Here is a 19410-nt window from a genome sequence, read left to right as displayed (position 1 = left end):
TGTGTAGTGCATGGTGTTCACACCTTCTCATCACTCCACCATCAGTGAGATAATCCCAGAAAATGAGGCCATTAATACTACAGAGACCAGCAGCAACACTGGAATTGGACATCATCATTCTGAGCTCCAAATAACTATAGATTTACAGGAGGATCATGTGGGTCATTTACTGTTCATCAAGGAGGGACCAAGCATCCCAAACCGAGGCCACTTTTGGCTTGTTCCTGTTTGGCCTGGTAGATATAGTTCATATTAAAGAGATTCTCAATCAAGAGGTTTCAGAGATGGACACAAATTTCCATTCTTAATATCACAGAGATTATGATGTTTGCAAAGAATGAACAAGAATGGGTTATAAATTACACACTAGAACAAAGAATGACAGTCATTACCAAAAGCCAATCATCTGATCCATGAGCTCTACTGATCTTCCCAATATATCATTATTACCATTTTCATGTAAGAAAACTGAGCCAAGAAGGGTTATTAACTTTCCTAATGATATGTTGCTGATACACATTGAGGCCAAGATGCTAACTAATAGCATCTACATATCCCAAATCTTATGCTTTCTGATATTATCAACCATCATGTCAAAACTGAAAAAAAAACCAAATGAGTGATCACAGTAAGAAAGAACCAGATTCATTAATTTCTCAAATGCTTGTGAAATTTTAATATGTCTTACACACTAAGCACACTTTCTGTAGGACACATTTTTCCATGAGAACTGAGTTTGGTGGACCACAGTGTGTTACTTCCATTCAGTCAATACTGATTCATTTCAATGCAGCAGCATGCTGGGGAAGGCTCAATTGGAACCTGAACCCCTCACTGCTCCTTCCATCCCTGTATCTGCTCCTTCCATCCCAGTGAGTACCATTGATTGCTGCTGCCTCTGCTGATGGCTTTATCCAGTTTATTTCGAACTCCACACATTTGCTCATTTAATTTTTTTTTAAGTAGGCGTAGAAAACAATGGGTTTCATTGTAGCACTTCCATGTATGGCTATCATTGTTCCTTGTTTATGGTATTCTTTGCGTCACTCTCTCCGTCTGATCCCCTCCTCCTTCTATACAGTCCCTCCTTTGCTTTCATGTGCAGTTGGGTTTAGATTATCTTTGAATACAGAGGGGAAACCACAAAGGTATCTGGGCTTCTCATACATAGAGGACAATGAGTTCACTAAAGCCAGTACTTCGTAGCACCCCCTATGAACACTCCGCTTCAGAGTTAGTTTTCAGTGCTCTATTGCTAGATATAGAAGGCCCAAGAACTGTGGAATAATTTATATTTCAGGATTCACTGGCTGCCTTTGGCAAGCCAGGCAGTGCAGGGTAGACTGTTGTTCTCTTACTGTGGTGCCCCACCTTAGCATTGGCATGCTTAATAACCTTGTAATGTCACATTCTGGAAGCAAATCCATTCAGGTTCTGTCTTGCTTCATGCTAGATGGTATAAAGATTAGCATGCTTTAAAAGTCTCAATTGAATGTTCTCAGGAGGTCTGAAATCAAGATAGAGTGCTAGCAGTTTGGCTGAAAAAAAAATCCCCCCCCAAAGCAGGAGAAACAGAAGAGAAGCTCTTTTGTTTGTTTGTTTGTTTGTTTGTTTGTTTGTTTGTTTGTTTTTCCAGCAGGGTTTCCCTGTATTGCTTTGGAGCCTGCTATCCTGGCGCTTGCTCTGTAGACCAAGCTGGCTTTGAACTCACAGAGATCCACCTGCCTCTGCCTCTGCCTCCCGAGTGCCAGGATTAAAGGTGTGCACCACCAACACCCAGCTTCAAGGGAAGCTTTTAAGGAAGAAGCTGGGTTGATAAGGAGTAGGTACAATAGTTTTTGTGTTTTAGCCAGATGAATGGATTTTCAACACTTTGATAAGACATAAAGACGGATATCTCACTCTTTGCAAACATTGATATCTCACAGTCTGCATAGATGTTTAATTCTAAAGCATTTCTAACCATAAGTTTGTTTTATCACTATGAAGTTGTAAACATGCAACTCCCCCCACGGTTGTATCGGTAAACCTATTGTTTATGTATTGGCTAAATTATGTGAACCTTTGTTTTACTTTCAATAGGTAAAAGACAAGTACTTTTGAATACAAGATTTGTGATTGAGATGAGTGTCAAAATGCTAAATCAGGGATAGGATTGATGCTAGATAAGGCAAAGGCAGCATAAGTTGCCAGCCTTGATGAACTTAGGCACTGTACAATACTACACGAAGGAGAACAAACAATATAAGAACACCACAAAAAGTATTGGCAATATCTAACGAGCTATACAGCAGCAAAGGAAGTATCCTGTCTTAATACATGCTGTAGTAGCATGATCCTTATGAAAGCCTCTGAGAGAGTCTACCAGTGTTCTTAATTGTGTGTAGGTTAAGTGTCAGAAATGTTTCCAGTGACTGGCATGATCGGCGTGAAGAGAACAGACAGCAAAAGGGTTTGGAAGTGGCAATAATTTGGCAAAACGTCTGAAACTTGAACTATTGCTTTTAGAAAAGGAGATAGACGTGTGTTGCCTTCCTTCTCTTGCAAAATAATGTTGGAAATTGGCAAGCTTTTCTTACATGCAGCTATTTGATAAGCAAATTTATCTAATGATTCAGCTCATTCCTCATTCACTGATCAGTCGTTCAGAAAAGGTGTTGTGCACCTCATATTAACTCCCTCTGGACTATCAGACTCTGCAGCTTGAATTAGGGCATCCTACAATGAGACATGGCTCTTCCCTAGGGCCTCAGCCTAATGGAAATGAACAACTACACAAATAATTGCAAGATGGTGTGATAGAGTTAACGATATAGTTCACTGGACAGACAGCGGAAGGTGTTGATGTTGGGGGAGTACACTTAATAGAGTTTCACTCCCTAGTCCTCCATTTCTCACGGCTCCAGGCAGAGAGTCCTATGTTTGCATGAGATTGAGATAAAAGCAGCATAGCACTTAGTCTTCAGAGAATAGTCATAAAACATGGATCTGAGAAAGCTGGAAGTTTACACTCTGTGTCCCAATCAGATCAGTGAGTTTTTTTCTTTACAATGTGGAAACGTGTACCTATAATCTCAACACACAGAAAACTGAGACAGGAAGAGCACAAGATCAAGGCACATTGTGCTGCATATATGCAGTAAATTCCGTGGCAGCCTGAATTACACAAAAGACCTATTTTTTTTTTCTGTCTGGGATCTTTTTTTCCATTTTTATTTAAACTAGAAACAAGCTTGTTTTACATGTCAATCCCAGTCCCCACCCCTTCCCTCCTCCCCTGCCCTCCACCAACTCCTTATCCCATCCCTTTTCTGCTCCCCAGGGAGGATGAGGCCTTCCATGGGGCATCTTCAGAGTCTGTCACAGCCTTTGGAGCAGGGCATAGGCCCTCCCCCGTGTGTCTCGGCTGAGAGAGTATCCCTCTATGTGGACTGGGCTCCCAAAGTCCATTCATATGCTAGATAAACACTGATCTACTACCAGAGGCCCCATAGATTTCCGAGGCCTCCTCACTGATACCCATGGACAACAAGACCTATTTTTAAAACACAAAAACAAATGCTAGTGAAGACTATATGGTTTCTGTATGAAAGTATTGACCAGCACTTCTAGTTGTGGTGCCATACTGACTTATTCTATAATGTGCACACACATAGTAAGACACTTATTTCCATCAAAGCAAGCTGAGGAAGCCTAACACCTAAAAACATGGGGGCTTATTAAATAAACAATTATAAATATAGAATGTTATTAGGGAAACTCATATTTATATACTTAGTAGAGAATAGCTAGCCACCCATGTTATACTATTTAAAAAGAAGAAAAAAAAACAGTTTAGCACAACATGTATATTCAATGCATGTGTTTGTGATCATGTGCTCACAAACATACCCACAAACATTCCCAGCATACAACTCTCTCCTCTGATGAGCTTTGGGGAAGTATATCTGTGAGAAAGAAGCAGAGGTCTTTCCATCTCCCTTCTATGTGTATATAGTTGAGATTATTTTTTATGGTATCTATAGGCTTCATTTTATGACCTAGGAAAGAGATGCACTCAAAGCCCCATGTGTACTGGGTGCCATGTGGTCCACTAGAAATGTTAGTTGATCCTTCTAGCTAACAGGGAAATACAGCTTGCTCAAGATGGTTTAAATCTGCAGACAATATCACACCAATACTTACAAGTGTTTCCCCTTGGAATGGAACGCAGTGTTTTAGAGTAAAGTCAATAGATTTGAGATGAACTATGTGATTAAGTCTATATTTGGCTTATTTAACCATTTAAGGCTGAATTATTATCAGGAAGTCTGCCAAATCTTGATAATTCCAGGCTATATTTCAGCACTGGAAATTACTAACCTACTATTGTGGGCTTTTTTAGTCTTTAGAATACAAACTTTTGTATTTCACATTCTGAACTGAGTAAGTATTTTGTTAGCTGTTGCCAAATCCTTTAGGAAAGGCCATCTTGCAATTGTCAATACATGTTACATGATCTGAAATTAAAGTCAGCTGCATGGAACTTCTTAATTATAAAGAATTTAAAACACAAGGCTGAAGAGATGGGCCCAGTGCTTTAGAGGACTTACTGCATTTCCAGAAAACCCAAGTCTGTACTCGTTCATACAAGTAAGTCTCTCTCTCTCTCTCTCTCTCTCTCTCTCTCTCTCTCTCTCTCTCTCTCTCTCCCTCCTTCCCTCCCTCCCTCCCTCCCCCCCTCTCTCTCACACACACACACACACACACAGAAATGAGACTGAGAAAACCTGAGTAGGATTAATAGATCGTGTTCACTTCATCCTAGTTATGATGTGCTACAGTTTTGAGAAACTCGGGAAATTAAGAGTTGTATGGAACCTTAAACTTCTCACACATTGGGGATTTCATGGCTTTATGTTTTCTGGGTAGTTTTTGAAAAGTAAATGATCTTTCCTTTTCTCCCGTTGCATTTATGAGTAAAATGCACTAGTAAACAGATGTACTCTTCTGAAGTTGAACATCTGCCCGGTCCTGGAAGAAGAACGGCAGTGGAGAGCAGTAGCTTTGTCTGTATAGCATGTCTAATTTTCAAAAGGTACAGAACCAAACTTACCTTTTTTCCCCTCCATCCCTAGATTACGCCCGATTTGAGGCCAAAATCCATGACCTACGAGAGCAGATGATGAACCACAGCATGAGCTCCGGGTCCGGGTCCCTTCGAACCAATCAGAAACGCTCCCTGTATGTCAGGTAGGCATTGGAACATTCCTGACTCGAATGTACTGGTCCTGAGCTACTGGCTTAGAGACATGAATGCCATGCCTGTGTTGAAATTAGCCCATGTTTGTCAGTACACTTCTCAAAAAGACTTGTCTTCAACCATTTGGAAGTAATATTTGAATTTGAAGTGTTATTAGGCTAAAACTTTTCCCTAATTTTATCTTTTAAAATTTTTCTCTTAAAAAAAAAGGGGGGGGTTCTGCCTGTATGGCTCAGGTTGACCAATAGTAGAACTTTCTTAATGCTGGAAATGCAGGTATACACCACCACACCCAGCTCTCAAGTTATTCCTTCATAATATTAAAAAATATTAAAGTGCCACATAGGTTTTGTTTATGGCAAAGATTTTTGCATAGGCTGAAGCTCTGAACATTTGTTTGCAGTCAGTCTGAAGAAAATATTTTTATGACTTCCTGACCCTCCAGATGTTGAGTGTGTTAGCTTCCCTGCATTTATTAGAAATTAGCTGTTCTGTCAAAGAGTAATGCACATTGGTTGTTTTTCTGAAAGTTTTTGTATAAATTCTTTCTTCAGCAGAATCTCAATACCAGTTGTTTCTCAGACCATAGCAATTCATTGTTCCCTGCCTTACTGAGTACTTACAGGCAGGCAAGGAGTCCACCACACATTTAAGATCAGTCTGGAGATATAGTAAGTTCCAGTCCAACCTTGGCTACAGAATGAGTGAATTCAAAATGCCTATCAGCATTTCATACCTATGGAAACCTCCTGAGTGAGATAATAGACACTCAAGTATAACATGCTTCACTTACTAGTACCAGCTCCTGGATTACATCTGACGTTCATCTATGTGTGTGTGTGCATAAGGGTCTGTATGTATGTGCATGCCTTTCTACCATGTGGGTTCTAGGAACTTAACTATGGTCTTTAGGCTAGGTTGTAAGCTCTTTTATCCAATGAACCATTTTGTCAACACAGGGCTTTTAATAAATACTAGTATCTAACAGCTGAGAGTAGAGGTGGCCCCTAATATGGTCAGAACGAACATATGCTTGTTTGGAGGAATCACGTCCTCATTCTCTGGATGTCCACTGTCAGATCTGGTCCAGGAGCTGATTAACAGCTAAGGCCACATCTTTCTTACCAAAAATTCACTTTCTTTTCCAGCAGAAATTCCATGATACATCTACTAAATGATGCATTTGAGTTGAACTTGTCTGAATTCTAAATGCCTGTAAAGTTCACTTTCCTGTGTATTAGACATTCAGGGAAAAAATACAAGACCAATTCCAGAAAGTGGCAGGTTCTCTAGGGACCTTAACTTGCTAGATGCTCTAGCCATCATAGAATTCCAGCTTTTTTAGGGGAGTTTCCATGCCTCAGGCCTCTTGAGACTTAAAAACACATGATAGATGACAGATTAGATAGAAGGATAGATAGATAAAAGATATATAGAGAGATTGCATATAGATAGATACACACACACATATATATACATATATACATAGATAGATATATACATAGATGATGGATAGTAGATGACAGACAGATAGATGATAGAAATCTAGCAAACTGTTAATCTTCCCTAATTAGCCAATTATACTCTAGATTGTCTTGAAGTACTTTGCTGTCCATGGAAAGAAATGTAGAGAACTACCTTAGAAAACATCTCACAATGGCATTGCAAATGTGATATAAATTAAACCAATTTTTGTCTATTTCTCCTCTCCATACTTGTGTTGTATTACTGGTTTTCATGATAATTGTCTTGAAAAAAATCTTGAAATGTCTTCCTTTAACATAACAAATAGGAAAAAAAATAATTCGGCTAACAGTACCCAGACAAATCAGTGAACTGAAGGGCTCTGTAGACTCAAACTGCAATGAAAAATCATCAATGTTGTTGTTACTAAAAACGGACTACATGCAAATATCATTAATGCAGTAGAAAAAAGTTTGGTGAAAACATATGGTTTAAAAGTTTTTAAATTGTGGAAATTAAAGGGTTATAACACAAAATCAAAATGATATTTATTAGTATTATTGATTAGAAACAAATCTTCTTGCTGAGAAATGGTAAACAATTGAGTGGAACAAACAAATGCAGGACAATTGGAAACTTAAACTGATAGAAAGTGTTGAAAGAAGGGAACTTTTTGGGGGGGGAATTTTTTTGACTTTTTTTATTTGAATTGCAAACAAGATTGAATTACATGACAATCCCAGTTCCCTGAAAGAAGGGAACTTTTAAATGAAACTCAAGCACCCTTGACTTTCCATATGAAATTCCCCAGAGGCAATCTTTCTAATATTAAAAGTGGCATTTGGTCTACCAAAATCCCATTATGTAGTTATGTAGTATCTACAGAGCTGACCTCAGCATCTTAATGATTCTGAGACAGTGGGAGAAGAAACAAAGGTCACACACAGAGTAAGAGCCTAGGACAAAAGCGAGTAAGAGCCCCTGGCCTTGTTCGTATACAATGTGGTAAAATAGACTAACAAAGTAAGTAAGGATGTAAAATGGGCTAGCAAAGCCCAAACAGAGTCCTTACCAAAAATGGTCCCTAGAGACACTTGCTGTATCTGGAGCATGCAAACAGGAACTGTACCAAATTTGTCTGTGATTATTTTAGAACGTCAACTACTCACTCTCTCAAAATAAATGAGTAGCAGGGTTTCTCAACTATATAAGTATAAGGTGATGAGACTGTCTCTCTAATCTGGAAATAACGTCTTGAAGTATTATTTTTCTCATCTTGCTTACCCATATGTACTCTGAAGCCTAAAAGGGAACTTTGCTCTCACCAGATCTGCTGTGAAGACTAAGATGAAAACACATTGTCCTGGGGCCTCCGGCTGCTATGACAGTCAACTTTTCCATTCGCCCTACATTTCTCCTCTGACTTAATTCCACCTTCCTCAAGCTTAGTTCATGTGTTCTGGTATTGGATGCATTTTAGCTGTCATGGCCAGTCTGTTCCTATCAGTACTGTGCTGGATACTTAGATGAGTGACTTGCTTAGTTGAGAAGTGAAATTCAAGCACACTACTTGGGGCCATACAAGATATACAGTTCTTTCACTTTCATTGATATTATCCATATATTTGCATGGAAGTAAAAAACCTAAATCAAAAAGTTCTAGGATAAATTATCTGCCTAGTTCACAGAACTTCTACTCTGCCTTAGATTCTTCTCCCTCCCAGAGAGACAGAGAAAGAGAGAAAGGAGGAGGAAGGGAGGGAGGGAGGGAGGGAGGGAGCAGGGAGGGAATGAGAACTAGCTTTGGCTTTGGCCATGTTGGAAAGGATATGTCTTCTCAAGAGCCTGCAGATGCTGGCATTATCCCTTCAGCAGATACAGTCCTCCTAAGTGGCAGCACTTTGTTTTTCTGAACTCTTGAATGAGGGAAAATAACCAACCATGCCTAAGACAAGTACAGCTTTAAACTGGCTCCACTTTTTCTATTTTTCAGTTAGTTGGAGTTATTTTACTTCTTTTAATCTTCTGTGTGAGGCACTGAATATGATTTGGGAGCACTGTACAAATGAAAGTGACTTATACTTGTAATGCTGTACATGCTATACAGGAATGATTCCTATGTGTTTGTCTTTTATATTTTCTGCATTGTGAAAACCTGTAGCTGTAGAATCTTAACAACAAATAAGTTAGCTGCAGACATAGGTCCACAGTACAGTTCTTATGTAGCCTGTAAGACAGGCTGTATTCTAACCCTAGTTGGAAATAAATTGAAGTATTAACAATACAAATACAGTCATTTCAGAGTGTTGAACAAATACCCAGAGCTGTTGTAATGTGGGATTTGTTGCTTGTTATCAAGGCTTTCCATACAGGCAAAAGAAGCAAGCAGGTGCCTAGGTGTGGAGTAGGTATGAATCACCGCTCATACATGTTCTCCCCTCCTGCCCATCAGCCAGTACAAAGCTGTTTTACAAAGAACATGTCTTTTCCTGCTGCTAAAAGGACTAAGCTCAGAGACATGGGGTTTTAAATTCCTATAAAGGCACAAATGTCTAGAAAACAAACTTGCCTTCTGATTAAATGGGTAAAAGCAGCCTGATCACTGGGAGAAAGCAGGTGGTCAGAGAGAAAAGCAGACACACCCATCTATCTTTAACATCACCTTAAAGAAAAATTTGACCTATATTCATTTGTTAATAAAGGATGTTGAGATTTCCAGCAAGTAACCTCTTCGTTATGAATTTAGGTTTAAGAATGGGTGTTCTGAGGTGTAAATGGAGTTCTTAATTGGTCTAAGTAATAAAACCCAGAGTCAGATATAGTGGAAAATGCTGAGAGATCAGACTGAAGGAACAAGCCACTGCAGACAAGAGAGTGAGTTCCTGTTTCTTCCTGCTTATATCCTGTTTCCACCTAGCTACCCCACTTCCTGTCTGTCTGTACTGACCTCAAGACCTCTATGGTTAGCTAGTGCCAAGCTCCATTCTCTGACCTTCAGACAGGCTTTATTTGTACAAGCAAGACATCACCACACTGCACTTAACTCACATAGTCATGAAGCATCTCTTGAGTATGTGTTCCACTCCTAAACATAAAGGACTCAGCAGAAAATCAGGTTTCTTGCTAGCAGGAAACTCATCATCCGGTGGGAACCAGTGAAAACAGTTAAATGTATTGTTGTTAGACCCCCGAAAACTCAAGTATCCGGGGTCTCAGGCCAGGTTCTCAGTCACCCCAATCACCAGGCAGATTCGAGAGCTTGCTGCAAACTGCACGAGGCTTTATTGTAATTTAACGAGCTAGCCCTATGTTAGCTCGGGTCTTTCACCCACCCGCCATGGCGGACGGCTAGAAAAGACAGCTCCTACGGGCTCCCAAAAGATATTATAGGGCAGCGTAAGGGGAGTGTCTAGGGGTATGCACAGGCTTACGCACAGGCTCATGATTGGTGTGCTTCCAGGCTTGGAGGGCTTGCCCTGTGTTGATTGGTCAACTGGTTGTTATGGCTCATAGGCCCTCCCAGGGTGGTTGCTATGCTCTCTACGTCATTGTCGTGCGCTTGTCCGTAAAGCACACCCAGAGCCATAAAGCATAGCGCCACCAGCTAACTTCTGATTGGTTCCTTGTCACGAGACAGGCATCTGACTTTAGTGACTAGGTCAAGGTCATAGAAGCACATGTTCGACCATTATGGCTGCCAAAAGGGAAGCCGGTTCCTTCATTGTGATATATGAAGACTGTGGATATCAGAGATACCAATGGAATTTGGACTATTTCCTAATGCACCATGTTTGTGTTGCTATTTGAAAAACTTTTAAGTGTTTTGACCCAAAGAATGAAGGGCATTCTTTCTCCTGGCCCTGTAAATGGAAACATGCATAAAGATAAAGAGACATTGTCATTAAATAACTATTCTTTTGTTTATATATAGTGTACTTCATTGTTTTCCATTCTGTGTGATTCACTCTGTGTTGAGTGATGATCACAACTGATTCACTTGATTTAATAATTCCTCAGTGGATCATGATTTATAGTTTGCAGAGTACACAGAAGAATTTCAGGTCAACAACATAGTACCCAGTCAAGCAGGAAAAAGCATTTTCACTGCATTAACAATGCAGTGTCTCAGGGATCCCAAATGCTTGATGGTGCAGTCATTTTGAAATGGGGTTTTCCTTGATGTGAGGGAAGAAGTAGATACAGGGGAATATCTGTCATGAAGCTTCCTTTACTCAAATACCATTTTTTCTTTCACTTACTATTCTATAAAGTTATCTCAGCCCACCATTCAGGGGTATTACCCCCTTTTTAGAAATGAAGAACGAGCTTCTGCTGAATGGGGAATACCTTCAGATTCCCCAGCTAGAATAGACGTGGGCACTAACATCTGGGTCCTGTTTGTGAGATGACATAGAGTACTATTCAAGGACACAGGTGTTGGATTCTTCCAGGCACAGATACTTTTGTAATACGACCTTGCCACTCACTAGTTCTGTGATCTTAGAGATGTCAGAGCCATCTCCCTTGACTTAGTTTCTATGTCTATGAAAAAAATAGGAATATGAAATGATGAAGAGGCTATGATGATTTAATAAAATAGTGAATTCAAATGTGTGGCACATGGGAAGACATTGATGAGTCTTGGTTGATAATCCTCAATTATTATATCTACCAGGACAGATGTTGTAGAATTGGTTGTAAACAGGTGTTATTTTCTTAGCAGTGGGGTGAACTCTCCCCTCCACCTCACTGCCATTGTGCCTTTGCTTCCTTTTAGCAGAGATGGAAGGACAGGGCTTCCTGGTGACCTTTTCACCTTTCTGTCCTCCTTTCACCTTTCAGGCACCATAATGCCTGAAAAGTAGATCATGATTCTGTGGCTCCAGAATACCCAGCTTTATCAATTTCCCAGTAAGACTCAACCCAGACAAGCCTGAAAAGAATTCAGCAGGAGCCACAAATGACAGTCACTGAATGTACAGCTAGCAGCCACTTGTTCTCATCAGTATTATCATTGCCACACTCAACATGATTTCCCCTACTGGCCCTCTGCATTCATTGGATCTTCCAGCTCCCTCTCCAATTCTGCTTTGAACCTGAATGGCTATTTCCTTCGTAATTGTTCTTCATTGTTCTGAAACTTTTTCTTTCTAAGGCAAATTTTGCTTTATGGTCTGTATTATATGACCAATGAACTGAAGGTGGTCCCCTGTGCTATTGTTTCCATACATTATGTATGATGTGATTGCCTTACTGCTGTGATAAAATACCCTGACAAAGGTAACTAGAAGGAGAAAGGGTTTATTTTTGACTCACAGTTTTAATGTACAGCTCATTATTGCTACAAGAACTTAGCATAACTGGTCGCACTAAATCTATAACCTAGAAACAAAGCATGAATGTTGTTATTCATCTGGGTTTATGCATCCTGGGACTCTAGCCTGTGGAATGAGAGTGCTTGCACTCAATTAACTTAATCTAGTCAATCTCTCACAGGCATGCTCAGAAACTAATCTAATGATGATCCCTCACAGGCATGCTCAGATGCTAACCTAATGATGATCCCTCACAGGCATGCTCAGATGCTAACCTAATGGTGATCCCTCACAGGCATGCTCAGATGCCAACCTAATGATGATCCCTTACAGTCATGCTCAGATGCCAACCTAATGATGATCCCTTACAGGCATGCCTGGTAACTAACCTAATGGTGATCCCTCACAGGCATGCACAGATGCTAACTTAATGATGATCCCTCACAGACATGTTCAGATGATAACTTAATGATGATCCCTCACAGGCATGTCCAGAGTCTCCTAGGTGATTTTTGATCCTGTCATGTTGGCAGTATTAACCATTACACATTGAGTCATTTGTGTCTTGATTTTTCTATTCACTAAGCATATTATTTGCATTTGCCCACAGTGTTCCAGTTGGCGATAGATGTTAAGGATGCAGAGGTGAAAGAGAACTATAGGTTCCTTCTCTCAAACCTTCATAGTCTAGATCTGTTGGTAGTTTATGAACTGTATAGATCATTATTGTAAGCACTGTTTCCTGATAACTAATATGTCACATGTCTTGCAATTAGAATCCTATTTTAGTAGATTTGGGGGAAGATTTAAGAGAGTGTCAAAATGGACATACCATTCAATAATAGTCTACAAATCCCAGTTAGTGTCATTTTATTGAGGTATAATTTGTTTTGTTTTCTTGAGATAGGGTTTCTCTGTGTGTAGCCCTGGCTCTGCTGAAACTCACTCACTATGTCATCCTGGCCTTCAACTGAGAAATCCACCTGCTTCTGCCTCCAGAGTGCTGGGATCAAAATCATGTACCACCACCTGGCTTTATTAACTTTTTAATACACAATGCTTGATATAAAGAAGATCCCTTAGTAAATATTTATTAAATGAATAAACTCCACATCTATCTTTTCTATGCAAATGCAGCCAAAGTACTTGAACAAGCTGGTGGCAGTCGATTACCAACTGGAGACAAGTTCTTAATGTCCATCTGTATCTTTAAAACACAAGCACTGCCCGCCAGTGCTGGAATCCCAAGAAAGATATGGCGTTGCAAGGGTTTCAGACTGCTTCATCGCTTCCCCCCAAACTCTCTGACTCCATTTTAAATAGGGCTTAATTAATAGCAGAATTGGACATATATACACAGACTACCATTTGTTAGTGAGAAGGCCTGGGATAAGGTCAGAGTCTTGCCAAATTTGGCCTTTCTGTTCCAGGAGGCAAAACCTGGATGTTCCATCAGTGGCAGGTTTGGAAAAACAAATAAATCCATCAAATTTGCTTTGATAGACTTTTAGTTAGGAAAAGTATTCCTATATGATTAAGTATTGTAAGACAGGAATACTATATCATTATAAAATAAGAGATTTTTTTTTATACTAGTCATTTTCCTTTGAATAACAGCACAGACTTCTACTCCCTATTCCATGGACCTGCTACAGAAATGGGCACCCACACATGCACATGTGCACACTCGTGTACACACACACACACACACACACACACACACACACACACACACACACAGGGAATGTGTTATGATATGACCAGGTACCTGGAACAGGTTAACAGGCTGAAATAGAAAGTACTGAGTTGGGAGGCCAAAGGAGAGATATAAAATAATAACAAAATGCAGGTAGCAGCTTGGGCCACAAAAATCAAGGACCCAGGAATTTATGTGCGAGAGCCCTACTATTGACTATCTTTAAGCCTCACAACAGTACTGTGACATGGGTGTAATTATTGTCCTCATTCTGCAAAAGAGAAACTTTCAAGGAAACTTGAAGGCTAAAGAGCTTTACAAACAGCCTACAGAAGTCACTGCTGTTCCCAGTTGTATCTTTGATTGAGTACTCCACTTGTTTAGACTGTAGTGCAGTGAAATTGAAGTTGGCTCTGTTGGAGCACTGCTAACATTCACAGTAATAAAACTTCTGTTTCGTTTATGTTATATATTGACTTTCCCAAGAAAGGCATCCTGGGCAAAATTCGTAGCTTTTTGTGCTGGACAGTTTATGTCACCTTGACACAGGCTGGAATTATCTGAGAGGAGGGATTCAAATAATAGGAGGAAAGTCTCTGTGGCATTTTCTTAATTAGTGATTGATGAGGGAGGGCCTGCCCATTGTGGATGAGGACATTTCTGAGCTGCTGTTCCTGGGTTCTAGAAGAAAGCAGGCTGAACAAACCAGTAAGCAACACTTCTCCATGGCCTCTGCATCAGCTCCTGTCCCCATTCAGCTTGACTTCCTGCTCTGGCTTCCCTCAATGAACTGTGATCAGAGTATATAAGCCAACCCCCAGTTGCTTTCGGTCATCACAGCAATATTAACCCTAATTTAAGACATTCATCAGTTGCAAACCTTTTTGCTTTTTTTTTTTTTTTTTTTTTTTTTTTTTTTAAGGCAGAGTCTCATAGCCCAGGGTGGCCCTTAACTCAGTATATAGTTGAGGGCTACTTTCAACTTCTTACCTTCTCAAGAGCTGGCATTTTAGGAGTCTATCATCATGCGCAGCTTATGTGGTGCTGGGAATCAAACCTGGTGTCTTGTGTATGCTAGACAAGTCTCCAGACAGAGCTACAACCGTAGCCCTCAGCTGCAATCTTGACTGTCTCATTTGGAGGAACCTGTTACCTCTCTCACAGGCGCCATAGGATTACTTTGAACCATGTCTTGGCAGGAGCCCTATGGGATTTGTTAAGTAAGGAAAGGCTCCATTGTTTCTGTATGAACTTGGAGTTGCTTCCTCTAATGGAGACTAGATTTTGATTCTTCATTTAGACTTTGAGACTCATTAATATTATGCTCAGTCTTGCAGCCATTTACATTTTTAATTGCATTCTTAATTGTGGAACAAAAGGCTTTGTCTTCCAAAAGCTAATTTTATGCCTGAAATAGAAAGTAGGAGGAGTCATTGGGGATCTGGGTTTTGGGGGTTTGTTTTTGTTTTTGTTTTCCCTCACCTTCTCCTGAATCACAGTTTGACATTAATTTTAAAAAGATTTCAATTTTTAGATTTCTATAGGAAAGGGACGAAAGTCTCATGCACCCTTCTGATGGCAGTCACATTTTCCTTCCATCCCTCTGTGGCATATCTAGACTAAGGATCTCATTGTTATTCATGGGTGGCCTGTTATTTATACATTCCTTGTTTTCTCCTACTAAAGTCTTTCTGAGCCAATCACAAGCCACCTCTTTCTGGCACTGGTGTTAAAAAGATTAACAAGGCTCAAAGTCACTCTAACAATCTGAATTTTGTTTCTTGGCTCTTACCCCATAATAATCACATTAATAAATATATCTTATCATTTACATAGTGGCTTTCCATTTTCTGTAACTCTAATCCCAAAAGATCTGACACCTTCTTCTGACCTCCTCAGGCACAGGCACAGGCACACATGTGGTACATAAAAATATGTTTACATAAACCACTCATATACACAAAAATACTAATAAAAATTACATATATGGGCCAGGCGTTGGTGGTGCACACCTTTAATCCCAGCACTCAGGAGGCAGAGGAAGGCGGATCTCTGTGAGTTCGAGGCCAGCCTGGTCTCCAGAGCGAGTACCAGGATAGGCTCCAAAGCTACACAGAGAAACCCTGTATCGAAAAACCAAAAAAAAAAAAATTATGTATATGTACACACACACACACACACACACACACACACACACACACACACACACACACACACGTATAAGAATAAGAAAAGGACAGGTCAACCAACATGCTTCTCAGTGCTCCTCTGTACCACATGCACTGCCCATCCATGACTTTGACTGCTTTTTTCCTATCTATGGTTCCTCTAACCCTCTTATGCTTGACTTTGGCATCCTTAAAGACAGTGATTTTAGCTTACATCTTTACAGTGTGACACATGGAAACTGCTGAGGCATTCATTCATGTGTTTGACATTTAAAGCAAACAAGTGAACTTTACCTAAAATTTTATTCAATTTCCTCATAGCCTGCAGATGATTCCTTGCCTGAAAAATCTCACCAGGGCAGGAGAACTGACTGGGTTTAAAAACACTTACTGATCTTCCAGAAAACCTGGGTTTGGTTTCCAGCACCCACATTGGATGGCTCACAACTGCCTGTTTCAGGGGACTCCCCTTTTCTGCTTGCCACATGCACCTGTATGGCAAGGTTCACAGACATACACTCAGGAGTTGATGCACACACACACACACACATACAATAAATCTGTTTTTAAAAGATCTGTGTTCCGCTGATTGAATAAATAAACCCTCCTCCAGTTGTCTACGATTAAACCCTTTAAACCACATTTAACCAACAAAGCTGTGTTTATTGCTGGTTATGAAGTCTGTTTCCCTATTTATTATAAGTCAGTAGGTACAATAACAATTATGAATATTCACAAATGCAATAATAATAAAGTACAGCTAAGGGAAATTGCCTGTTGTATACCAAATAGACTCTAAACTTTAGATTGATTTTTTTCTTTTTTCTTTTTTTGGTTTTTGAGACAGGGTTTCCCTGTGGCTTTGGAGGCTAGATTGATTATTTTACTCACTATTACACAACTGTCATGAAGTGGGTGCTGTGATTACACCTACTGTTGAGAAGAAAAATGTCAGGTCAGATGCCAGCTTTACCCATAAGAGCCCGAGCTGAGATTGGAACCCAAGCATGTTGTTCTGTGTCCCTATTTACTATGCCATATGGCTCCAATGAACACCTTTCACATGTTTATTTTTATTCCATACAGCATATCTGCTAATGGATCTTGTTTTCCACACTGTTACAGATGAAGAATGAGAAGTTCAGAACACCAATTTCTCTGTTCTTTTCTCCAGGTGGTCAAGGGCTTGCATTCATCACCAACACATGTCCTTTTCTAATTCATGCCTTGGGTTTTGCTTATTATCATATCACATGAATTTGGAGATTTTTAATTTTTTTGGTTTGTTTTTCTCTTTCTTCTTCCTTCCTTTCTTTCTTTCTGACAGGTTCTCACTATGTAGCTCAATAGAAATTTTGAGAATAGAAACTCAAATTTTCAATCCTCTCAATTCAGTTTCCTAGGTACTAGGATTACAGATGTGTGCCACCATGCACAAATATTAGTGCATGAGTTTGTGTTATCATCATCATTATATTTGTATGGGTGTTCTACCTACAGGCATGTCAGTGTACCATGTGCATGCCTGGTGCCCAGGAAGGTCAGAAGAGGGAATTGGATCCAATTGGAATTGGAACTGGAGATATAGAAAGTTGTAAGCCACCATATTCGTGTTGGACTCAAACCCAGGTCTACTGGTAGAGCAGTCAGTGCTCTTAACCACTGAACTCTGCCTAGTACATGAATTTTTACTTTTTTATTTATTAATAAGTCTTTGACAATTTCATGCAAACATAATGCAATTTGCTAATTTACAGGTGCTGTTAACCTCTCTCATCCCCCTCTCACTCCCACTGAACCCCCTCTTGTTGGGTAGCACATGACTTTCAATATAACTACCCTTGCATCATTAAAGGTTGGATGGCTGTTGGTCTTTATGCAGGTACTTCACATCATGTACTCTAGTTTGTGAACTCATCATTAATAAATTCCTCATTCCCTCATATTCTCAGTCCAACTGAGACTAGCCTCCTGATCCTGCTTTGCCAACCAGTGTCTGAAGTCAGGATATATATTAAATTAAAGGGCACAGGTAAAATGCCATTTACACAGTTTCTGGCATGTGGCAAGCAACCAGACTTCTGTACTTAACCTCATCACTACTGAGGCCCCATAGAAAATGAAAACGCAAGACAGTGAAAGCATTTGCAATGCAGGTCACACACCTGTGGATTGCAGTACAGGATGAGTTGTGTGTTCTCTTTAGCATGTAACATGGCAGGTACCTATGACAAAAACCCCAAAACTGGAAACTTTTCAAAGATTCAAGCTTTGTCATTTGCCTAAAAAGATACTTTATATGAATCATCCATATACCTGTTTTATGATTTGTAGACATACTATCTCCCAGCACTTAGTCCTTGAAAGTCTTTAAGTACTCACCTTCTCAGAGCTTTTGACAGCACTTTGAGTCAGCTGCATCCACTGAGGTAAAGCTTCCAAATTGTGATTGGCATTCTTATCTCACATTCATCTCACACCCGCAGTACACATCAGTCTCTCCATTCTCTCCACCCTCCTCCCCCACCACCCACGCCTTTATCTTCAGCCCCGAGGTTTTGTTTTTTATCATTTTTTTTTATTTGAATTAGAAACAAGATTGAATTACATGACAATCCCAGTTCCCTTCTCCCTCCCCTCCTCCCCTCCTCCCCTACCACCTCCCCCAATTAAAATCCTACCTATCACATATCCTTTCTTCTAATCTACACCTGACTCAACCTTGCTGCTCCCTCATGACCTCTGCATCCTTCCTCTTCTTCCCTTCTCATTCTCATAGCTCCCTCCCCCCTCTTCCAAATTCTCAATTTGCTCAGGGGATCATGACCCTGATGTATGATGAGGAGTCACCATACTGATTTCCAAAGTCAGGCCCACGGGTTTTGGTTGTTTGTTTGGTTGGTTTTTGGTTTTCAAGACAGGTTTTCTCTTTGTAGCTTTGGGGACAATGTTTGTCTCTTTTAGGGTCCTCCTTGTTTACTAGTTTCTCTGGTGGTGTGGATTGTAGGCTGGTAATCCTTTACTCTATGTCTAAAATCCACATATGAGTGAGTACATATCATGTTTGTCTTTTTGTGATTGGGTTACCTCTCTCAGAATGGTTTCTTTGAGTTCCATCCATTTTCCTGCAAATTTCAAGATTCCATTGTTTTTTCTGCTGAGTAGTACTCCATTGTATAAATGTACCACATTTTCTCTGTCCATTCTTCGGTTGAGGGGCATCTAGGTTGCTTCCAGTTTCTGGCTATTACAAATAGTGCTGCTATGAACATTGTTGAACATTTGTCCTTGTTGTATGAATGTGCTTCTTTTGGGTATATGCCTAGGAGTGGAATTGCTGGATCTTGTGGTAGACTGATTCCCATTTTCTTGAGGAGTTACCATACTGATTTCCAAAGTCAGGCCCAAGGGTTTTGGTTGTTTTTTTTGTTTGTTTGTTTGTTTGTTTTTTGGTTTTTGGTTTTCGAGACAGGTTTTCTCTTTGTAGCTTTGGAGTCTATCCTGGCACTGGCTCTGAAGACCAGG

The 19410-nt window shown here is 40.0% G+C and overlaps 1 protein-coding gene across 3 annotated transcripts in view; it reads left to right on the top strand.

The window, feature by feature from the left end:
* The window catches only part of LOC107977363 (disks large homolog 2), a 1172797-nt gene that overhangs the window by 1025288 nt on the left and 128099 nt on the right, over positions 1 to 19410 (top strand). For all 3 annotated transcript variants that reach the window (XM_035442394.1, XM_035442396.1, XM_035442395.1), the window contains one exon: positions 5118 to 5232. In XM_035442394.1, the coding sequence (XP_035298285.1) occupies positions 5118 to 5232 (115 nt within the window). The remainder of the gene's footprint in view (positions 1 to 5117; positions 5233 to 19410) is intronic.

Source organism: Cricetulus griseus, chromosome 3, assembly GCF_003668045.3.
Source record: "Cricetulus griseus strain 17A/GY chromosome 3, alternate assembly CriGri-PICRH-1.0, whole genome shotgun sequence".
NCBI lineage: Eukaryota > Metazoa > Chordata > Mammalia > Rodentia > Cricetidae > Cricetulus > Cricetulus griseus.
Note: the sequence above shows the minus strand (reverse complement) of the source record. Positions and strands in the feature narration are given on the sequence as shown.